Source organism: Dromiciops gliroides, chromosome 2 (assembly GCF_019393635.1).
Source record: "Dromiciops gliroides isolate mDroGli1 chromosome 2, mDroGli1.pri, whole genome shotgun sequence".
Taxonomy (NCBI): domain Eukaryota; kingdom Metazoa; phylum Chordata; class Mammalia; order Microbiotheria; family Microbiotheriidae; genus Dromiciops; species Dromiciops gliroides.
Window position 1 is genome coordinate 524471302 of NC_057862.1, and position 17687 is coordinate 524488988.

A 17687-nucleotide genomic window follows, 5' to 3' on the forward strand; every position below is an offset into this window, starting at 1 on the left:
GTAAATCAGAGGAAAGATCATCCTATCTCCTTTGTATTTATTGTTGCCTTGAGTGCTTACATAGCATCTAGAAACCCTCTTCCCCACATCTGTGGTGACACAAGATATATTTTGACACCAACCAGAACAAAGTCATATTAGGGACAACTTGAGGGGAAGTGATTTGGGGTCTGTCCCCCAAATTGGACTCAGTCCGTGTCTGTCCAGATTTTGAGGGGCTGGGACCATAAATAGTGGAATGAACTGATCAGAGCAGGTAAGTGACTTGCCCAAAATTGCAGTAAGTGATAGAGACAAGAAGTCACACTCATTTTTTCTGACTTCCAAATCCATTCTTCTCTAAGACAAGGCAATATAGAAAAATCTGACATGTCTATGGATGTTGGTGACAGTTTCATTCTAGTGTATACAGGTAACCCCAGTGCCAATAGCAGAATTTCCTTTATGAAGACAGCTCTGAGGTGAAGGAGGGGTCTTTGGCTTTCCTTAATTATCATTAGAGGAGCTAAAATCCTGGATCCTCCTGATGGGCTCTGACCACATCTACAGCAACAACAGAGTTAGACAATTTTCTTTATTCATTTATTATATTTTTTTTGCATACACCCTTCTTCCCACCCCCACCCACTATGGGGAGAAATGGGACTCCCCAAGTGTCCCATATATAAAGCCTGAGATGGTGAGGAGACTAAGGTATAAAAATACTATTTACAAAGAAGAGAAGGGATTCTGATCCTCTCCTCCATCTTCAGCACTGCCTCCCACCCTTCTCCCTTCAGGAAACACTGACTTTTATCTGTCCCCTGGGAATCACTCTGGTTGTAAAGAATGCATCTTCTGTTGGGAGATGCATCAAAACCTTTAGGACCCAGAAGGGTGGGACGAGGAGCTCTAGGAATAACTAAGTGAAGTGGGAAAAGGGCAGGTTAAGAAACTGATGGCACCCCAGATCCCAGCTCTGGGCAGGGTGCTTGCTCCCACTTTGTCAGTTCAGTCAGCCAGCTGCTGTTTCTGAAGGTCCAATGTAAACATTAACTTTTAAAAAAAATATGGAGGTGGCTTTTTGGCCTTCTGCCATCTCTGCCACAGGCAGAACTCCCCTGTTATCTACTACCCTCCCTAGTCCCCCCAACCTGGGCCTTACTCCTTGTATCCCTTCTTTCATCCAGACACCTGCTTGAAGGTAGGTGGGGAAAGAGGAAGGAAGAATTACCAGTGAGGACAGGGCCTGCCTCATCCCTTCCTCCCCATTCCTTGCTTCTGTCCCCCCCTCTCCACACACATGAGGGAGAAACTGTGAGAATTTCATTAAGAAGTTCCTGCCTGGGTGGGGTAAGTTACTTGCCCATTCCTGGTCACTTGGGCTTTGATTTTCCTGATGGCCCTTGGTCCCTTTTGCTCAGACCCATACCCTTCATTGTGTCAGGAGTTGCCTAATTTCTTTGCAGCAAAGAACAAAGCAGAAGGTCCAGCACCACAACCCAGCAGCCCTGACCCGTGAGTGACACCAACAACGTAGAGTAGCAGGGAAGGAGATGTCAGAGTGCTGGAGGGGGAAGGGAGAAGGAGAAGGAGACTCTAGACTTCGCTCCTTCTTAAGGAAGGGCAAGGACCAGCTTGCCCGTTCTCTTTCCAGCTAAAGGGACAGTCCCCAAGGGGCACCTGCCACACTGTAGGCCATGCAGTTTAAGAGCAGACCAGGCAGGCACTTGGCATTTAGGCATCTGAATCCTAGGGAAAAGGTGGTGTTCAGACGAGTTCATCCAGAAGGGTGCCAATGCTCTGAGTGGCCTCTGGGGGGCCAGCAATGGGTTTATTGCACATGGGACAGACACAACGGACTTCCAGCCACTTCACCAGACACCTGCAGGGAGAGGACACGGGTTTCTTTCACTGCTTAACTTAGGGACTTCACCCTCAACCCAGCATTCTTCTCTCTTTCCTTCCACCACCCTCCTCCCTACCTGGCCCAGCCTCCCCACATTGTCCTGCAAAAGACCCAACCAGATAATATTAGTTATTGTTATTTACGAACATTTCTGTTGTGCTTTAAGGTTTCCAAAGTACTTTCTCCAGTACTTGCTGAGGGTCACATTGATAGTAAGTGGCAGAGCTCGTGTTTGAACCCACATCTCCTGACACCACATCACAACACTATGGATGTTATCAGAATTCTAGCCCTGGCCCCCCTGGTCCCTCCCCACCATTAGGACTGCCTGGCATGGCAGTGTTCCCGGACTAGGCAAGGGCCTGCTGGAGGCAGGGCCAAGAGCACCATAGGAGAAACAGGTTTCCTCATTGTCTTTCATCCTCCATCTCAGTGGGGAGGAAATCATGGCGGGGGGGGGGGGGCGCTTGGGAAGTGCTTATGTCTCTCCTGGCTGAAAAGGCACCCCACCACACACACCCAGAGGTCCCCGTGGTGATGACTCACTTCCTGTGGAAGGCGTGTTGACAAGGTAGCACACCAAGCTCATCTTTCCCCTTGAAGTCTTCTAGGCAGACAGCACAAGTCTGCTGTGAACAGAGGGGAACAGGAGAGTGAGTTGTAAGATTCCACTCAGCCCAAACTTAGAGATCATTTTATTCCCCCCCATACCTTGTAATTGCCTGCACACTAACCTCCTCCCCCAACTGGAAAACTACTGAACTTAAAGAGGGCAGAGGCCAGATGTATAGCCTAAGGAGGCATCAGTCTTAATCTTTGGAAGAGTACATCATCACCTTTGGAGTTTAAGACTTATCTGTGAACTTAGGATCATAGTTTTCACAACCCAAAGAGACCTTGGGGACCATTTAACCTGATCCTCTTGTTTTACAGGTGAGGAAACTGAGGCTGAAGGAGAAGAGATTTGCTCACTGCTACTACAAAATGGAACATACTGGGAAAAGAGAATGGGGTGAGGGGAAGTCCTGTCTGTTTAGCCATCTGTCTCCTTACACCTCCTACTCCCTGAAGAACTCTGCGTGTATTGTTTATAGACACATAGATCATTCATCTTTCCTCTACCACCGCCTACCCTCCAAGGGAAAAAATGGTCAAAAGAGTGTTTTGGCAAACTATGAACTTCTTCGGAGAGACTAAAGTCTGTAAACAGATGCATTGATTTGGAAACAATAAATTGGAATCAGTTGTATATGTGTGTGTATGCAACAGGACTAGGAATGACCTGGCCTATAGTTTTCCTAGTGAGGTGGAGCCGGAAAGAGATAGAAATGGGTTAGCCACAGGGAGAATATCTATGGTAAGGGGAGGATTGGTCCAAGGGAAAGGGCAGTGGCAGGAGCAAGAACTGTCATATTGGCTTTGATCCACAGTCATAGATTTTAGAGTGAAAAGGGGGTTTAGAGGCCACTATGTCTGACCCCTTCACTTTATAAATGAGGAAACTGAGCCCCAGAGAATAGAAATGACATGCCCAAGGTTACATAAATAGCTAAAGTGGTGAGCTGGGATTCAAACCCAGGGCCTCTGACTCCAGATCTTTCCACTATACCATATTCTAGCTCAGTATTCTACTGAAAAAAAAGAAAGACTCCAAGGATGTGGCACAGGGAAGGGTAATTTACAACTTAAAGATGAAGTACATAGCCCAGCTTCTTTTTGCAGCTATTAATGGTTCTCTTAGCCATATATCTGCTCAAAACTCTTTTAGAATTATTTTCTAGGGGGCAGCTAGGTGGCGCAGTGGATAAAGTACCGGCCCTGGATTCAGGAGTACCTGAGTTCAAATCTGACCTCAGACACTTGACATTTACTAGTTGTGTGACCCTGGGCAAGTCACTTAACCCCCATTGCCTCTCAAAAAAAAAAAGAATTTCTATTTATTACCAACTTCTTCATGTAATTTACAAAGAAGAGAAGGGATTCTGATCCTCTCCTCCATCTTCAGCACTGCCCCCCACCCTTCTCCCTTCAGGAAACACTGACTTTTATCTGTCCCCTGGGAATCACTCTGGTTGTAAAGAATGCATCTTCTGTTGGGAGATGCATCAAAACCTTTAGGTTTTACTAGACTGTAAGCTCCCTGAGGTTCGAGAATCAGATGAACAAATATGTGTTGAATAAATAAATAAATGAAGGAATGTCTCCACTCAAGTCCTACTCTAATGCTTCCATGATGGTGTGGAAGTGACTCAATTCTCTAAGACTATGACAAGTGGAGCACAAAGAGTTGGCAGGTTCTACCAGTATGAAGACTGATCACCAGAAAACTGGCCACCAGGTGAAGAATGACTTTGTCCCCATCAGAGAAATTCATAAAACTAGGTGTGTTCAGTCATTTTCAGTTGTATCTGACTCTTCATGACACCATTTGGGGTTTTCTTGGCAGAGATACTGGAGTAGTCTGCCATTTCTTTCTCCAGTTCATGTTATAGATGAGGAAACTAAGGCAAACAGGGTTAAATGACCTGCCCAGGGCCACACAGCTAGTAAGTGTCAGGCCAGATTTGAACTCGGGAAGATGAGTCTTCATGACTCAAGGCCCAGCATTCTATCCACTGTGCCATCCAGATGTCTAAAACTAGGCCAGGAGGGGCTATAATCTAACGGAAACAATATTCGTACAGATCACAACAAAGATATATTAAAGAAATTTCTTTGGTCAGTCTTCAGGAAAGGGGTAAGAGAAAACCCCTTCCCTCCTCCCCACCTCCAAGGACACAGGTTGAGGGAATAAATGATGATTCTAGCTCCATCCTTCCCTTTCCCTGATACACTCACCCCATATAAGTGTAACTTCTTGGCATCGCCTTTCAGTACCACCTGAAAGGAAGAGAAGAAAAAGACTGTTAGGTTCAGCATTTAAAACTCTTCAGAACATGGACCCCTTTCCAATCTTCTTCCATTTTCCTCCCTCTTAAGTACTCTATCCAGCGATGATGTAGTGGCTTCCTTGCTGTTCTTTGAACATGACACCCCATCTTCCAAACCTGGTCTCTTCACTGGCTGTCTCCCAGCCATCGAATGCCCTCCCTCCTAGCTGAGACTCAGCTCAATTCTGCCTCCTCCAAAAGATCTTTCCCAATCCTGTCCCCTGACCCAAATGCTAGTAATCTTTGCTCTGAGATGATCTCTCCTTCACAATATAGGTCTAGTATGCACAAAGCTGTTTGAAGTTGTCTTCCCATTAGCACATGAGCTCTGAGGACAGGGACTGTGTTTGCCTTTTTTTGTATCTCAAGTACTTAACACATAGTAGGCCTGAACACATAGTAGGGTGCTTAATAAACACTTGTTGATGATGAAGTCCTAGGGTTCCATGAAGATACTGATGGGGAATGTTGTCTTATGAAAGGGGCTGTGCTCAAAGACCGTGGAATGCCATTGCCTTTCCCTCTCATCAATAGGCAGTGGCTTCGGATTCTCTTGTCTGGGGCAGATGGAAATGGCTGAAGGGGAGTTTCACCTCCAGGGTGCACTGAGGCTGCCTAAGAGTAAACCATAAGGGTGACAGACTGTGGAGATTGAGTTTTAGATCCATAGGATTATGGATCTAAATCTGAAAGGGATGTCACAAGCTCTCTTGTTTAAGCTTCTCACTTTACAGATGAGCAAACTAAGACCTAGGGAGATTAAGTGACATGTCCACAGTCATGTAGGTGATCAACATCAAAGGCAGATTTGAATCCCAGTCCTTTGTTACCAGAGCCTGCTCCCTTTTATGTTCACTTTGGGTACCAATCTCCCAAGCAAAAGTGAGGTGGGGACAAAGGTTTTGGGGTATACCCCTGTTGTGCAGGAAGTGCATGTTACCTCTTTATATCCGTACCGCTCACTCTGTGCCTGGTGCCTGAGTTTGCTGGGGAAAGAAAGAAATAGGGGAAGGAGTTAGTAGGTTATCTAGCGGTTATTTATCTAGTGATTACTAGGAAAGCAGAGTCAGTTTCCCACTCCTACAACTGCTCAGACTGTTACAGAGGCCCAGGACAGGGATGGGGGTGGGGTGGGGAGATCAACAAGACAGAAGTGAGAAGGGCAAGATGGTAGAAGGCATGGCAAAGCCTGCTCTGCCAGCCAGAGTTGGGGGGGATGGGAAATAAGACCAGATAGCCGGCAGCCCCAGTATTTCCCCCAGTTAGTAGCAGAGGCTGTGGGAAGTCCTGGGTGCTTGCAGCCTGCTAGAACCCCAGTCCCAGAGTTTAAAGATTGGCTCTTGCAATACCCATCTTTAATTTGCCTTTTGCTATGTGGAAATTTGGGCTCAAGGCAACTGTTTCAACCCCTCTTACCCTTACCCTCTGCTGCCACTAGGGGAGGATAAATGTGACCTCTCAGAATGGGTGGCAGGGGAGGGAGGGAGGGAGGTTGCTTGCTGGCTGGAATGGAAGGAAGCAGGCTCCACTCTGGGAAAGGTTCAGCTAGGGGACGGGGAGGGGGAAGGACAGGATGAACAAGGGCAACAGGGCACCAAACTGGGAATGTAGTGCCAACAGCTTTGGGCAGGTGGCCCTCTCAGCTGTCGGATGAGCAAGGCATCTAAAAATACCCTCTGGTTTCAATGGGGCCATTTAAAAATACAGTCAGCAGGCTCCTCTCCTCCCACAGAAACAATAAGGCCAGCCTCCCACCCCCCATAATCGTCCCTTTCCTGCCACTTCCTGCTTTGATGTCCCCCTCATCCTGCTTGGGGAGCAGAGGCAGGCAGGCCCTGAGGGAAGCCAGAAGAATGAGCCAGGGGAAGAAGGGGAACCAGGGAATTGCTTCTAGTTGTGTGTTGATGAGCTCATCGGTTTGGGGGTAGGCGGTCATGGTCCCATTTTGGCTGAGAAGGAAACTGAGAAGGCTGGAAAGGAAGTGGCTTCTATGCCTGGGTCTCTTTCTATATATAGACATAGAAATACATAAAGTCTCAGTCTCTCTCTCTCTCTCTCTCTCTCTCTCTCTCTCTCATACACACAAGCCACCATTCTCCCACACACATACAAAGAGACACACAAAATGCCACATTCATCCACAGCCATAGACACACAATTTCTCATCTCTCTGTTTCTCCCCCACTCTCTCCCTCCCTTCTCTCTGCCTCTCTCTGTTCTTCCTTCCTTTCTGTCTGTCTGTCTCCCTCACACACAGACCCCAGAACTTCCCAACAGCAGCAGCAGCTAGGCTGAGCATTTGGGAAGGTTGCGGCTCCAGGGCCAGGTGGCAGCCATGCCACTGAGGACTGGGCAGGTTTTGGAGTCCTGTGGTTATTCAGCTGTTCTTTTACCTTTAGCCAAAGTAGTAAATGGTGAAGAGAAATGCCAGTGACACATGGCTCCCCCAGGCTTCCCTCTGTGCCTTGTAATGCCAACCCTCAGTCATTGGCCCGCCTAGGGCAATGCTGGGTACTCCTACCCAAACCACCTATTCCACCGCCTCCTGGCAGGAGAGGGATTGAGGAAGAGACAGGAAAGGGAAGGAAGAGGATTATTGGATTTGGAGGATAACCCCCCCCCCCAAAGATCCAAACTAGAAGGGACCTTGGAGGTCATAGTTCAATTCCCTCATTTTATAGTTGAGGAAACCAAGGCCAAGAAAATGAAGTGACTTGAATTTAACTACTTATTGTCACAGGTGATAAGTAATCAGGATTCGTTTGAACCTGGGGCTTGAGTTCAAATCCAGCACTCGTTCCCCAAAACCAGCCTACCACCTTTTCTTAGCAATCTTCTAGTCCGCACCCTTCATTTGAGAGGATGAAACCAAGGGCCGGCGAGGAAGTTTGACTCCCAAGGCCTCCCATTCAGTTAGTGGTGGATTCCCTAGTCTGATGTTCCTTCCAGGATATTGTGCTGGTCACTTCATTCTCTAGTCTACCCAGGTAGCTCAGGGTAGGGGTGGGGGTGTGAGGCAGAAGCATCACCAGAGTTGATTTTCAAGAGTCCACAAGGCCCCATGATAAATAAATCATCTGAGGTATTTCTCTAGCCTCTCCTGGGGACTTTCCCGAGATGATCTTTCCTCCTCAGAATGTCCTGGTCAGAAGGGAGGCAGTGGGGCAGGGTGCTCCCCTCTCTTTTGTACCAAGGCAAACTGTGAACTGGGACAGAAAAAGAGCCACTTTCGAAGAAGTAAAACAGATCTCTCTGTTCTTTTTCCTTCTTTAGTCTTGCCCTCCCAAATGTCTGGGATCAAATAAATAGTACAAGAAGAAAAAAGAAACCACTGTTTTGACCCAGATTGTTGTCCTGCTTCTGGTACTTAAGTGGCCGTGTGACCCGGGAGAAGTCAGTTTTCCTCTCTGGACCTTTTTCTTTCTCTGTACTTTGATAGGGTCTGGACAAAATGATTTCCAAAGTTCCTTCCATCTCTATGATTTCATGATCTTGTCTGCAGAAACCCTAAACTAGAAAACGCCAGGCTTGGGGACATGGATCTGAAAAATTACAAGTTAAGAGAATGGCAAAGAAGTAATGTCAGATCTGAGGCCAATACTACAAACCACAAAGATATGTCCTCTTTCTCAAGAGGGTTAGGTCAGTGACTTGTGTACTTTTCTCAACAGCCTCTTCCATCAGGTATCCAAAAGAATATTTAGGAATCTAAATTCACGGGATTTAGAGGTAGAAGGGATTTTAGCCATCACCTAGGCCAAACTCCTCAATAAAGAGATGAAGAATAGGTCTAGGGAAAGTAAGTGATTTTCCAAAATGTTAGATGGCTAGTGAGTAACAGCTGTAATTCAAACGCAGGTCCTCTGATACTAAATCCACTTGTCTTTCTACTACTTCCTAGATACTCTGGGCCCTGAGTCTCTTCTTTTGCAGTTCTCATCTCACTGCTCCCTTGTCTTCCCTGCAGCATCTGGGAAGAACGGTTTAGACCCCAGCAGGCAGCACACACACTTTGTTCTGATGTCCATCCCCTCCTGCAGGTCATCCCTGGAGAAGGCCCTCTGAGAAACCAGCTGTGGTCCCTCCCTCCAATGTTACAGTTCAATGAGAAGAGACTCCTGGGAGTCAATGGGTCCTCACAGCCTCATGGGCTCTTCTGGCTCCCAAAGCAATAGGGAACAAGTGGTGTTTTCAGTTTTTCTCTTTCAAAAATAAGGGCTCAGAAGGAGGATTAAGTAAAGACGATCCCCAGACATCTTCCTGCTAAAATTAGCCCCTGGACCAATGGTGAAAGGGAAGGGATTTCCCAGGAGTACAGGGGGAGGTACTTTTGGTGTGACTAATGCCCATCTGCCTCCTGTCACCCTCGGAGGGAATGGGGGGAGGGAGAAGGGTATTTCTTTTCTTTTTTTTTTTAGTGAGGCAATTGGGGTTAAGTGACTTGCCCAGGGTCACACAGCTAGTAAGTGTTAAGTGTCTGAGGCCGGATTTGAACTCAGGTACTCCTAACTCCATGGCCTGTGCTTTATCCACTGCGCCACCTAGCTGCCCCGAAGGGTATTTCTTAAGGTGTCACTAACATCATCACAACAAGCCGGAGTCTAGTAACCCAGGAGTCAGGGAGCAGACCAGCTGTGATGTGACTTCCTGAACCCCCTGGAATAAGGTGACAGGGCCGGGTAAGTACGGCAAGAGAGATTGAAGGAGCCATAGATGCCAGAGAGGGCTTAGCCTCTGCATCAGAGGAGTGCTGAATCTTTGACAGGGGCCTCCCCAAGCCCTTTGATGAAACTGCCTTCTACTCTTCTCTCCTTCACTCACCTGATAAAGTAGCAGCAGAAGATGAGGCTGAGCACAAAGACAAAGATGCCTGTGCCAAAGATGACCATGTAGATGTTGAGGGGAAGGTCCTGGAAACTGATGGGGGGCATTGTGCACGACCTGTTGTTGTAGATCAGTCCCAGGCCACAGACGCATCCTGGAAAGAGAGAATGAGAGAATGTCATAGTTGGAACTTAAGATTACACCTCAGCTCCAACAAATATGACTTCATAGGGATCAATGGTCCCCTTGGCAGGCAGAGGGAGGCAGAGGAAGCTTCAGTCAGAAATCAAAAGAGATAGGAAATATATAAAGCATTGGCAAACCTATATCATCCATCCATATTAGTTATTATTAGATTGTCCTTCTGCCTAGCTGGTCCAGTCAAAGGCTGGTTAGAAAAGGTTTTTGAAGCTATCTGACCCAAGGGATGCAGGACAGCTAGGTGGTGTAGCAGATAGAGGGCTTACCCTGGAGTCAGGAGGACCAGAGTTCAATTCTGGCCTCAGATACTTACTAGCCATGGAACCTTGGGCAAATCACTTAACCCCGTTTGCCTCAGTTTCCTCATCTGTAAGATGAGCTAGAGATGGACATGGCAAACCACTCCAGTATCTCTGCCAAGAAAACCCCAAACGGGGCCATGAAGAGTGGGACAAGACTGAAAATGACTAAACAACAGCCTTGATGGAAGGATGGCTTGGCTTGGCTCTTCACTTTGTTAGAAGCAGTGGTATAATAGAATATGGGATAAAAGAGATGTGAGTTGGAAGAGACCCAGTACACCTACACTAGGGTTCTTGATTAAAAAAAAAATCTTTATTTTCACTAACCTTTAGCAGCAATTTACCCTTTCTTTTAGTTGTGAATATTGACAACAAATAATACTCTGAGAAGGGGTCTACAGGATTCATCAAACTCTCAAAGGGTTCATGACAACAAAAAGTTAAGAACCCCATATCTAGTCTAGAAAGCACCCCATCTATGAAATGTCCCAAAGCAGACATTGAACCTCTGCTCAAAAACCTCCAGGGCAGGGGAACCCACAACTTCCCAAGGGGACCCATTTCTACTTTTGGACAACCCCTACTATTAGTCTGTTAGAAAATAAGCAAGCCTGTTATATGTTAGACACCTTGGTAAGTTCTGGGGATACAAGGAAAGGCAAAAGACAGTCCCTACTCTCAAGGAACTCACAATTTAATGGGGGAAAAAGGAAACAAGAATTTATTAAGAACCTATTATGTGCTAGGTGCTTTACACAAATGTTATCTCATTTGATCCTCACAACAACCCTGGGAGTCAATTGCTATTATTGTTATTATACAGTTGAGGAAACTGAGGCAGGCAGAGGTTAAATAACTTTCCAAGGGTCACACTACTAGTAAATGAGTGAAGCTGTATTTGAACTCAGGTCTTCCCGACTCCATGTTCAGTGAGGCACCTAGCCTCCTCTAGGTGGGGAGACACTAGAAAACTATGTATAAACAAGACATATACAGGATAAATTGTAAATAATCACAGAAAGGCACTAACATCAAGGGGGATCAGGAAAGGCTTCTTGTAGAAAATAAGGCTTTAAGCAAGACTTTAGCTAGGACTTGAAGGAAGCCTGGAAGTTTTTCCTTACATTGTTTATATTGGCTTAGTCAGACGACTTGGGTCCAAGTATTGGCTCTGAAACTAGCCTTGTGAGGCAGGGTGAGCTCTTAAACTAGCCATATGACCATGGGCAAATAAAAAAACGAACTATATTACTATGGGCAAGTTAAATAACCTTTCTGGGCAGCATAGCTTCATCCACAAAGTGGAAATAATACTCACATTATTCATCTCACAAGATTGTTATGAGGAAATGCATTTTTAAATCTAAAAGTGCTCCAGTCACCCATTGATCATTTAAGCACATTGATCCTTAACAAATCAGAATTAAAGGACTTTCAAGGGCCCCTAGAGTTTCCCCCAGGACATGCCATTGCTTCCAGAATGGATCATATGGAAACACTGCCAGTCATGTAAGGATAAAAAAGAAAACCAAGGCTGGTTAGGCAACCCATTTCAGATAATAGGCTAACCCAGGATGAGACACCAGGGCACTGGAGGAATAAGTATTATGAGGAGTGAAGTCAAAGCTATTTGGCTTAACTCTTTTTCTTTTCTTTTTTTTTTGCGTGGGGTAATGAGGATTAAGTGACTTGCCCAAGGTCACACAGCTAGTAAATGTCAAGTGTCTGAGGTCAGATCTGAACTCAGGACCTCCTGAATCCAGGGCCAATGCCCTATCCACTGCACCCCCTAGCTGCCCTATTTGGCTCAATTCTTGACCATCTCTTGATTTTGATTCCCATCAACCTCTTTTCACAGGTCCCCATCAAAATCTGGTGAACCTTTTCTCTCTCCCTAATAGATGACAGATATTTCATACAGGGTGACAGAGGAAGAAGAAAACCCTTAGAAGTGAAGAAATATGGAGAAGCTTCAAATTTCCATCTGGGGAGGCAAATTCAATAAGCATTTATTAAGTGTCTAGTATGTAGAGGCATCCTCTTTGAGGTGTAATTTGGGTAGAGGGTAGAGCACTGACCCTCATCTTCCTGAGTTCAAATCTAATACTAGCTTTGTGACTCTGGACAAGTCACTTAACCTTGTTTGCCTCAGTTTCCTCTCTGTAAAATGACCTGGAGGAAATGGCAAACCACTCCAGTATCTTTGCCAAGAAAACCCCAAATGGGGTCACAAAGAGTTGGAGTTGCCTGAAATGACTGAACAACAGTGCAGTCAGTGGCATTGTAGTTGGAGTAAGGAGGACCTGGGTTCAAATTTCACTTCAGATACTTACCAGCTCTGTGACCCAGGTGCAAGTCACTTAATCTTTCTGTGTCTCAGTTTCTTCATCTGTAAAATGTGTGTGTATATGTATGTATAGTCATCATTCTCTAAGGTTTCTTCTAGCTCTAAATCTCAGATCTTACATTCCAGATACTATTTTTTTTTGGAGGAAGGGGGTGGGGTGTTAAAGTTCAGACCTATGATTTCAATGAATAAAACTTCTAATATGGAAACTCCCTTGACCACAGATAGGAAATTGGTCTGCAATTTATATTCTTTGAGAATTGCTAGGGCACTAAAGTCGACTATCCCGTGGTCACATATCAGCCACAGGACTTGAACCCAGCTCTTTGCGACTCCAAGACTAGCTCCATGTCTACTAGGCCACGATGCCTACTGGGGGTTGGGTGACAACAACAGAAATAAAACAGTGCCTGCCCTTAAGGAGCTAATATTTGGCTATTATGGTAAACATAGAAAAGCCAGTGTATGTATTCTACAAGCAAGTATCAGATGAGAAGTTCTAGGAGTTTTGGGCTTTTTTTTTTATCCCACTAACTCCAGCACCTTGCAGAGAGCCTGGTACATAAATGCTTTTTGGAGGAACGATTGAAGGGACTATTCCAGGAAAAGAGTGGCCTGATAGCACCTGCTTTATGAGGAAAGGTTGTTGATTTTATGTCATCTCTCTGGATCTATCCTTGAGGGGGGTGGGAGTGGGGAGGGGCTTTCATCAGAAACCTTCGGACAATGAATACATCTTACTATGACAATGCTCAGGGTTCTTGTAGGAACCCTGCAAGGTCAGCTTATAACTTATAACAAAAAGGATGAGGTCCTTCTGGTAATAACTACACCCTCTGAACTGGTGTCTAAGACTGACCCAAAGTCTTCTCTCCCCTAGTAGAAACAGAAGAGGTCAAGCTGGAAAAAAGAGACTTTATGGTTCTAGAGATAGGAGGGACCTCCCATTTTGTGGATGAAGAAATTGAGGCCCAAGGTGGGTTAAGTTGCTTGCCCAAGGACACACAAATAATATCTTCCATTTTCAGGCTTAAGACATTGGGACTCTGGATGCATGTTCCTTTAAAGAGATAGCAAAGGTAGGTTCAGGAGGAGAGCAGTATAGAAAGAAGATGGAATTGCCTTATCATTGGGAAAAAAAATATCTCTGGGGACGTAAGCCCTTTTTGTAGCCCCCTATCACTTCCTTCTCCATTGCCTACTTTGTGAACTGAATCATATCATCTGCAAGAGTCTTCTAACTTGTGGGTGAAGATCTTGTTTTCTTTAGCATATATTTCTCTTGGAGCATAGGTGTTTTGTCACTGCTTTCTCTTGGGAATAGAATTGACAGACTTACTGACCCAGAGTGCCTCAGTCCACCCTTATAGTTTGGAGGTGAGTTGTTCCCCTTAAGGCTTGGTAGATTGAGAAAAGCTTCGTAGTCAGCTGTATTTCTTCATTCAGGATCCTGCTCAGGTTTCTAGAAAGCCTTCCCAGATTATTATCCTAATTGGTATATTCACCTGTAAATTCTTTCAGGGCAGGAAGGGTCTATATTTTCTTCTACCCAGACCCCTTGGTGATAAGTTCCTTGAGGGAAGGGCCTGTGGAAGTCCCCTCCCTCCTCATCTTTGTATCTCTTCCTCTGCATTCAGTAGGTGCTTAATGTTTTCTGAATTAAATTGAATGGAAACTCTGGTCCAGTACCATGGGGCTAGAGGAACCTAGAGGAACCTAGAGGAACGCCTCGTTCTCCAGGGCCCAGAGAACAGGAAGCAGAGGGCCCCAGATGTTTTATACAAGACAAGATCAGTTACCTCATTCTGGCAGAAAGGGAGCTGGTTCCCTTGGTCATTTTAAGAGCTGAGAAGTTCAAGAAATGACTCCATGGGAGTTCAAACCCTCAGAAGGAAATCAGGATAAGAACTCAAAAAATGAGACCAAAAGATCAGGATTACAATAGAGTTGATTTCTTTCCCATCAAGCTTTCCTTTGATTGAATCCCCAAATACCCATGGCTTGGAGGGGCTTTCCAAAGGGATCCCAGAGATCTTGAGTGTCTCATCTCCCTGAGGCAAAGCAAGAGGGGATGATGTCATGAAGAAGGTGAGCCAAGAAAGGAACCAAGGGAAGCTGGTAAAGGCTGATCATTAGTCTGGGTTTCTGGGCAAGATCTAGTGCTGCTACATTCTTCCAGCATAGTTTGCTTAATTTTCAGGGAAGTCGATTGGGAGGGGGGAGAGGGAGAAGAAGAATGGAGAAGGGACACAGACACCATTCCCCCATCCCAGCCTTAAAACAAAACCTTCTTGAAATCATTAATCCAAGATCTGGCAGGAACCTAAGAAAATACTCTCTTCACTAGCCACCCAGCCAGCAATACTCAGAAGAATGGAAATCTGTTGGTTTTTAGGTAGGTGGGGCAGTGAGTGGATAGGGCATTGGACTAGGAAACAGAAAGGCCTAAGTTCAAATCCAGGTTCAGATAGTCATCATGTAACTCTGGACAAGTCACTAAACCTCACTTAGCCTCAGTTTCCTCATCAGTAAAAGAAGGATAACAGCACACACCTCAGTATAGAGAAGGTCAAATGAGAAAACATATTCAAAGGCTTTGCAAACCTAAAGACACTATATAAACACTCTTCTCACTTTTATTCCAGCCGTTTAGACTGTTCTGCTAAGAAAGCCGCTGCTTCCCTATTAAAAAGACAATACTAGTTCTCACGCTGCCTTCTAGGTTAAAACAAAACAAAACTTCAGCTGTAAGGAACTTGGTGACTCTCACAGGTTTGAAATGAATGATCTCAGGGGGAGCAAGGAAGCCAGGAAAAAATTACTTTGGCCCTGGGTCCTAAGCTGGGGGCTCCATCCAGAAGGCAACAGCGAAACTATCCGTGATCTGCTTGAGGCAAACTCTTGAAATGCCATACTCGTCCAAGAAGCTGGAACAATCGTAGGTGCGCATCTTCTCTAGATATTTCAAGCAGGAAGCAGGGTATCAAAGGCGCTCCAACAAAGAAAGAGGAGAGAGCCTATCCTTCGGCAACATATGTATGCTGTACATATTTTAAATTGCCAGCAAAGTTTCTTGCCAAGAACTTGAGCTCCCTCTAGGAAGAATCCCAGCCCATGCTTGGGTTTAACTCTCCCGACAACCACAACAAAGGACAGTTGGAGAGCACAAAGGCAGGGGGAAGGGGGCTGGGGAGAGAAGCTGGGAAACAAAGCCGGGGCTCTGCTCAGGTCCTAGACCCGCCACTCAGGCTCACATTTTAACCTGAGGTGGGCTCAGACCCTCTCATAGACCTCAAGGAAGCCAGGGGTCTCCCCCGATCTCAGGAGCTGGTGGGGCAGACAGTATTGGTCTTACTTGGGAGTATTTCTGTCCCTTTCAGTTACCCCAGAGAACTTGGCCCAGATTTGGGGGGAAAAGGAAGGAGGAAGAGGGACACCCAGGAGAACCGCGAGTTTAGTCTTTAATCATTTTAACCCCTTTCGGGTTCTATGCAAATAGGTGACTTGCGGTGCTTTCCCCTTCACCCCGATGCCCACCCCCGGCTACTCACCGTTAAGCATCAATGAAGCCGGAGCTGTAGCAGCTGGCTACAGCGGAGAGAAAGCAGGCAACGGGTCGGAGCGGGGAGTAGGGGGAGCCTTTTTTTTTTTCCTCGAGCACTTTCAGGGCTGAGGAGGGGGTGCTTAGCGGCAGCTGCCTTCCATGAGAACCGGGTCGTCCCTCCCTCCAGCCTGGAAGGTTTTCCGACTAACAAAGGAGAATGAGGAGGAAATATACAAACACAAAAAAGTCCCCAAGAGCTAAACCCAACAGTTGAAATGCAAGAGCTGGACTCTAGCCGGAGTGGGGGTGGCAGCGAGGCAGAAGAGGGGGAGGGGGCGTCCAGCTGGCGAGCGCTTCCTCCCGCCAGCCAGCAGAGCAAGGAAAGAGGCTGGGCCCAGAACCTCAGTCCCTGGGATCCTGTCCCACTCTCAGGGGGCCCAGAAGCACAGAACCAGAAATTGAACAGGGGTTGCTTTCCCCTCCCACTCCTCCTCGCTCTCCTCCCCTCCCCGACCACTCCGGGAAATCTCCGCCCCCTTCATTCGTCACATCCCTTTTCAGCCAATGGGACCCTGATTTCTTCCTTCTCCCCCCTCCTATCCCTCCTCCCCTCCGCTTCTATTAGCTGGCGGATCTTAGTTTCTTAGGGGGAGTAATAGTTTGCTCGCCCCCACCCCCTTCCTCATTTACCTTCTCTTGGCATCTGGGAGACTCAAGTTTAAAGGGAAGCCAGCTGCCGGGAGAGGCTGGAAGGAGGAGGAGGAGGAGGAGGAGGAGGAGGAGGAGGAGGAGGAGGAGGAGGGGGTGGGGGTGGGGGTGGGGGTGGGGGGATGGTCTTAGGCAGGGACCTTGAAGAACGCAAACAATTAATGCCACATTGTTTTCTGCCTGGAGATCTGTTACTGTTTAGCATTTGTATAGTTCTCTGTTAAGCCTCTTGGATGGGCTCGGAGGCTGGATCGCTTACTAGACTTGCCCAAGTCTATGAGCTGGGACAGTCCGACTGCCCTTCTATATTGGAACGAGCATATTGAAGGGCTCCAATATACACAACACTGGTTAAATTCATGATTAGAGAGACATAAGTGGCAAAGAGCGGTTTCTCATGATTTGAGAGACAAGTGGCAAAGAGAAGTGGAGGCAAGGGGAAATAAGGAATGGGGCAAAATTACTCCTGTATTTTTCTGCTAAAATTTTTTTCTTTTCTTCAATTTCTCCCCCGACATATGCTAGTCTCTTTGATCATTGAACATATTTATTCATTCCTTCAACAAACGTTTTAAAGCACCTACTGTGTGTAGAGCACTGTGCTAAGAGAGCTGGAGTGCGAGGAAGATAATATTTAGCGGCAATGTGGTGTAAAGGAAAGCACACTAGTTTTGGAATCAGAATTCTATTCAGATTCCACAAGCATTTATTTTATTTTTAAAAATTAAACATATTTTTAATTCATGGGATAAAACAAGCATTTCCATAACGTATAATAAAAAATATGATTGCATAAGGAACTGCAAATCTATTATATACAACTTGTATATACTCCTGCTCAGGTTTCTAGAAAGCCTTCCCAGATTATTATCTTGTTATATTCACCTGTAAATTCCTTCAGGGCAGGAAGGGTCTATATTTTCTTCTACCCAGACCCCTTGGT

At 46.1% G+C, this 17687-nt stretch overlaps 1 protein-coding gene across 2 annotated transcripts; it reads right to left on the reverse strand.

Moving 5' to 3' along the window:
- Positions 1-216: 216 nt before the first annotated feature.
- On the reverse strand, positions 217-16530 carry RNF122 (ring finger protein 122). Of its 2 annotated transcripts, none has more exons than XM_043985271.1 (6): positions 16044-16530; positions 9640-9796; positions 5759-5804; positions 4727-4768; positions 2435-2514; positions 217-1864 (listed from the first exon to the last, which is right to left on the reverse strand). In XM_043985271.1, the coding sequence occupies exons 1-6, from the start codon at positions 16051-16053 to the stop codon at positions 1750-1752; spliced, it is 450 nt and encodes a 149-aa protein (XP_043841206.1). In that variant the 5' UTR covers positions 16054-16530; the 3' UTR covers positions 217-1749. The 2 variants fall into 2 exon arrangements, with proteins under 2 accessions (XP_043841206.1, XP_043841205.1); XM_043985270.1 differs by having other exon boundaries at positions 218-1864; positions 2435-2517.
- Between the last annotated feature and the right edge of the window lie 1157 nt (positions 16531-17687).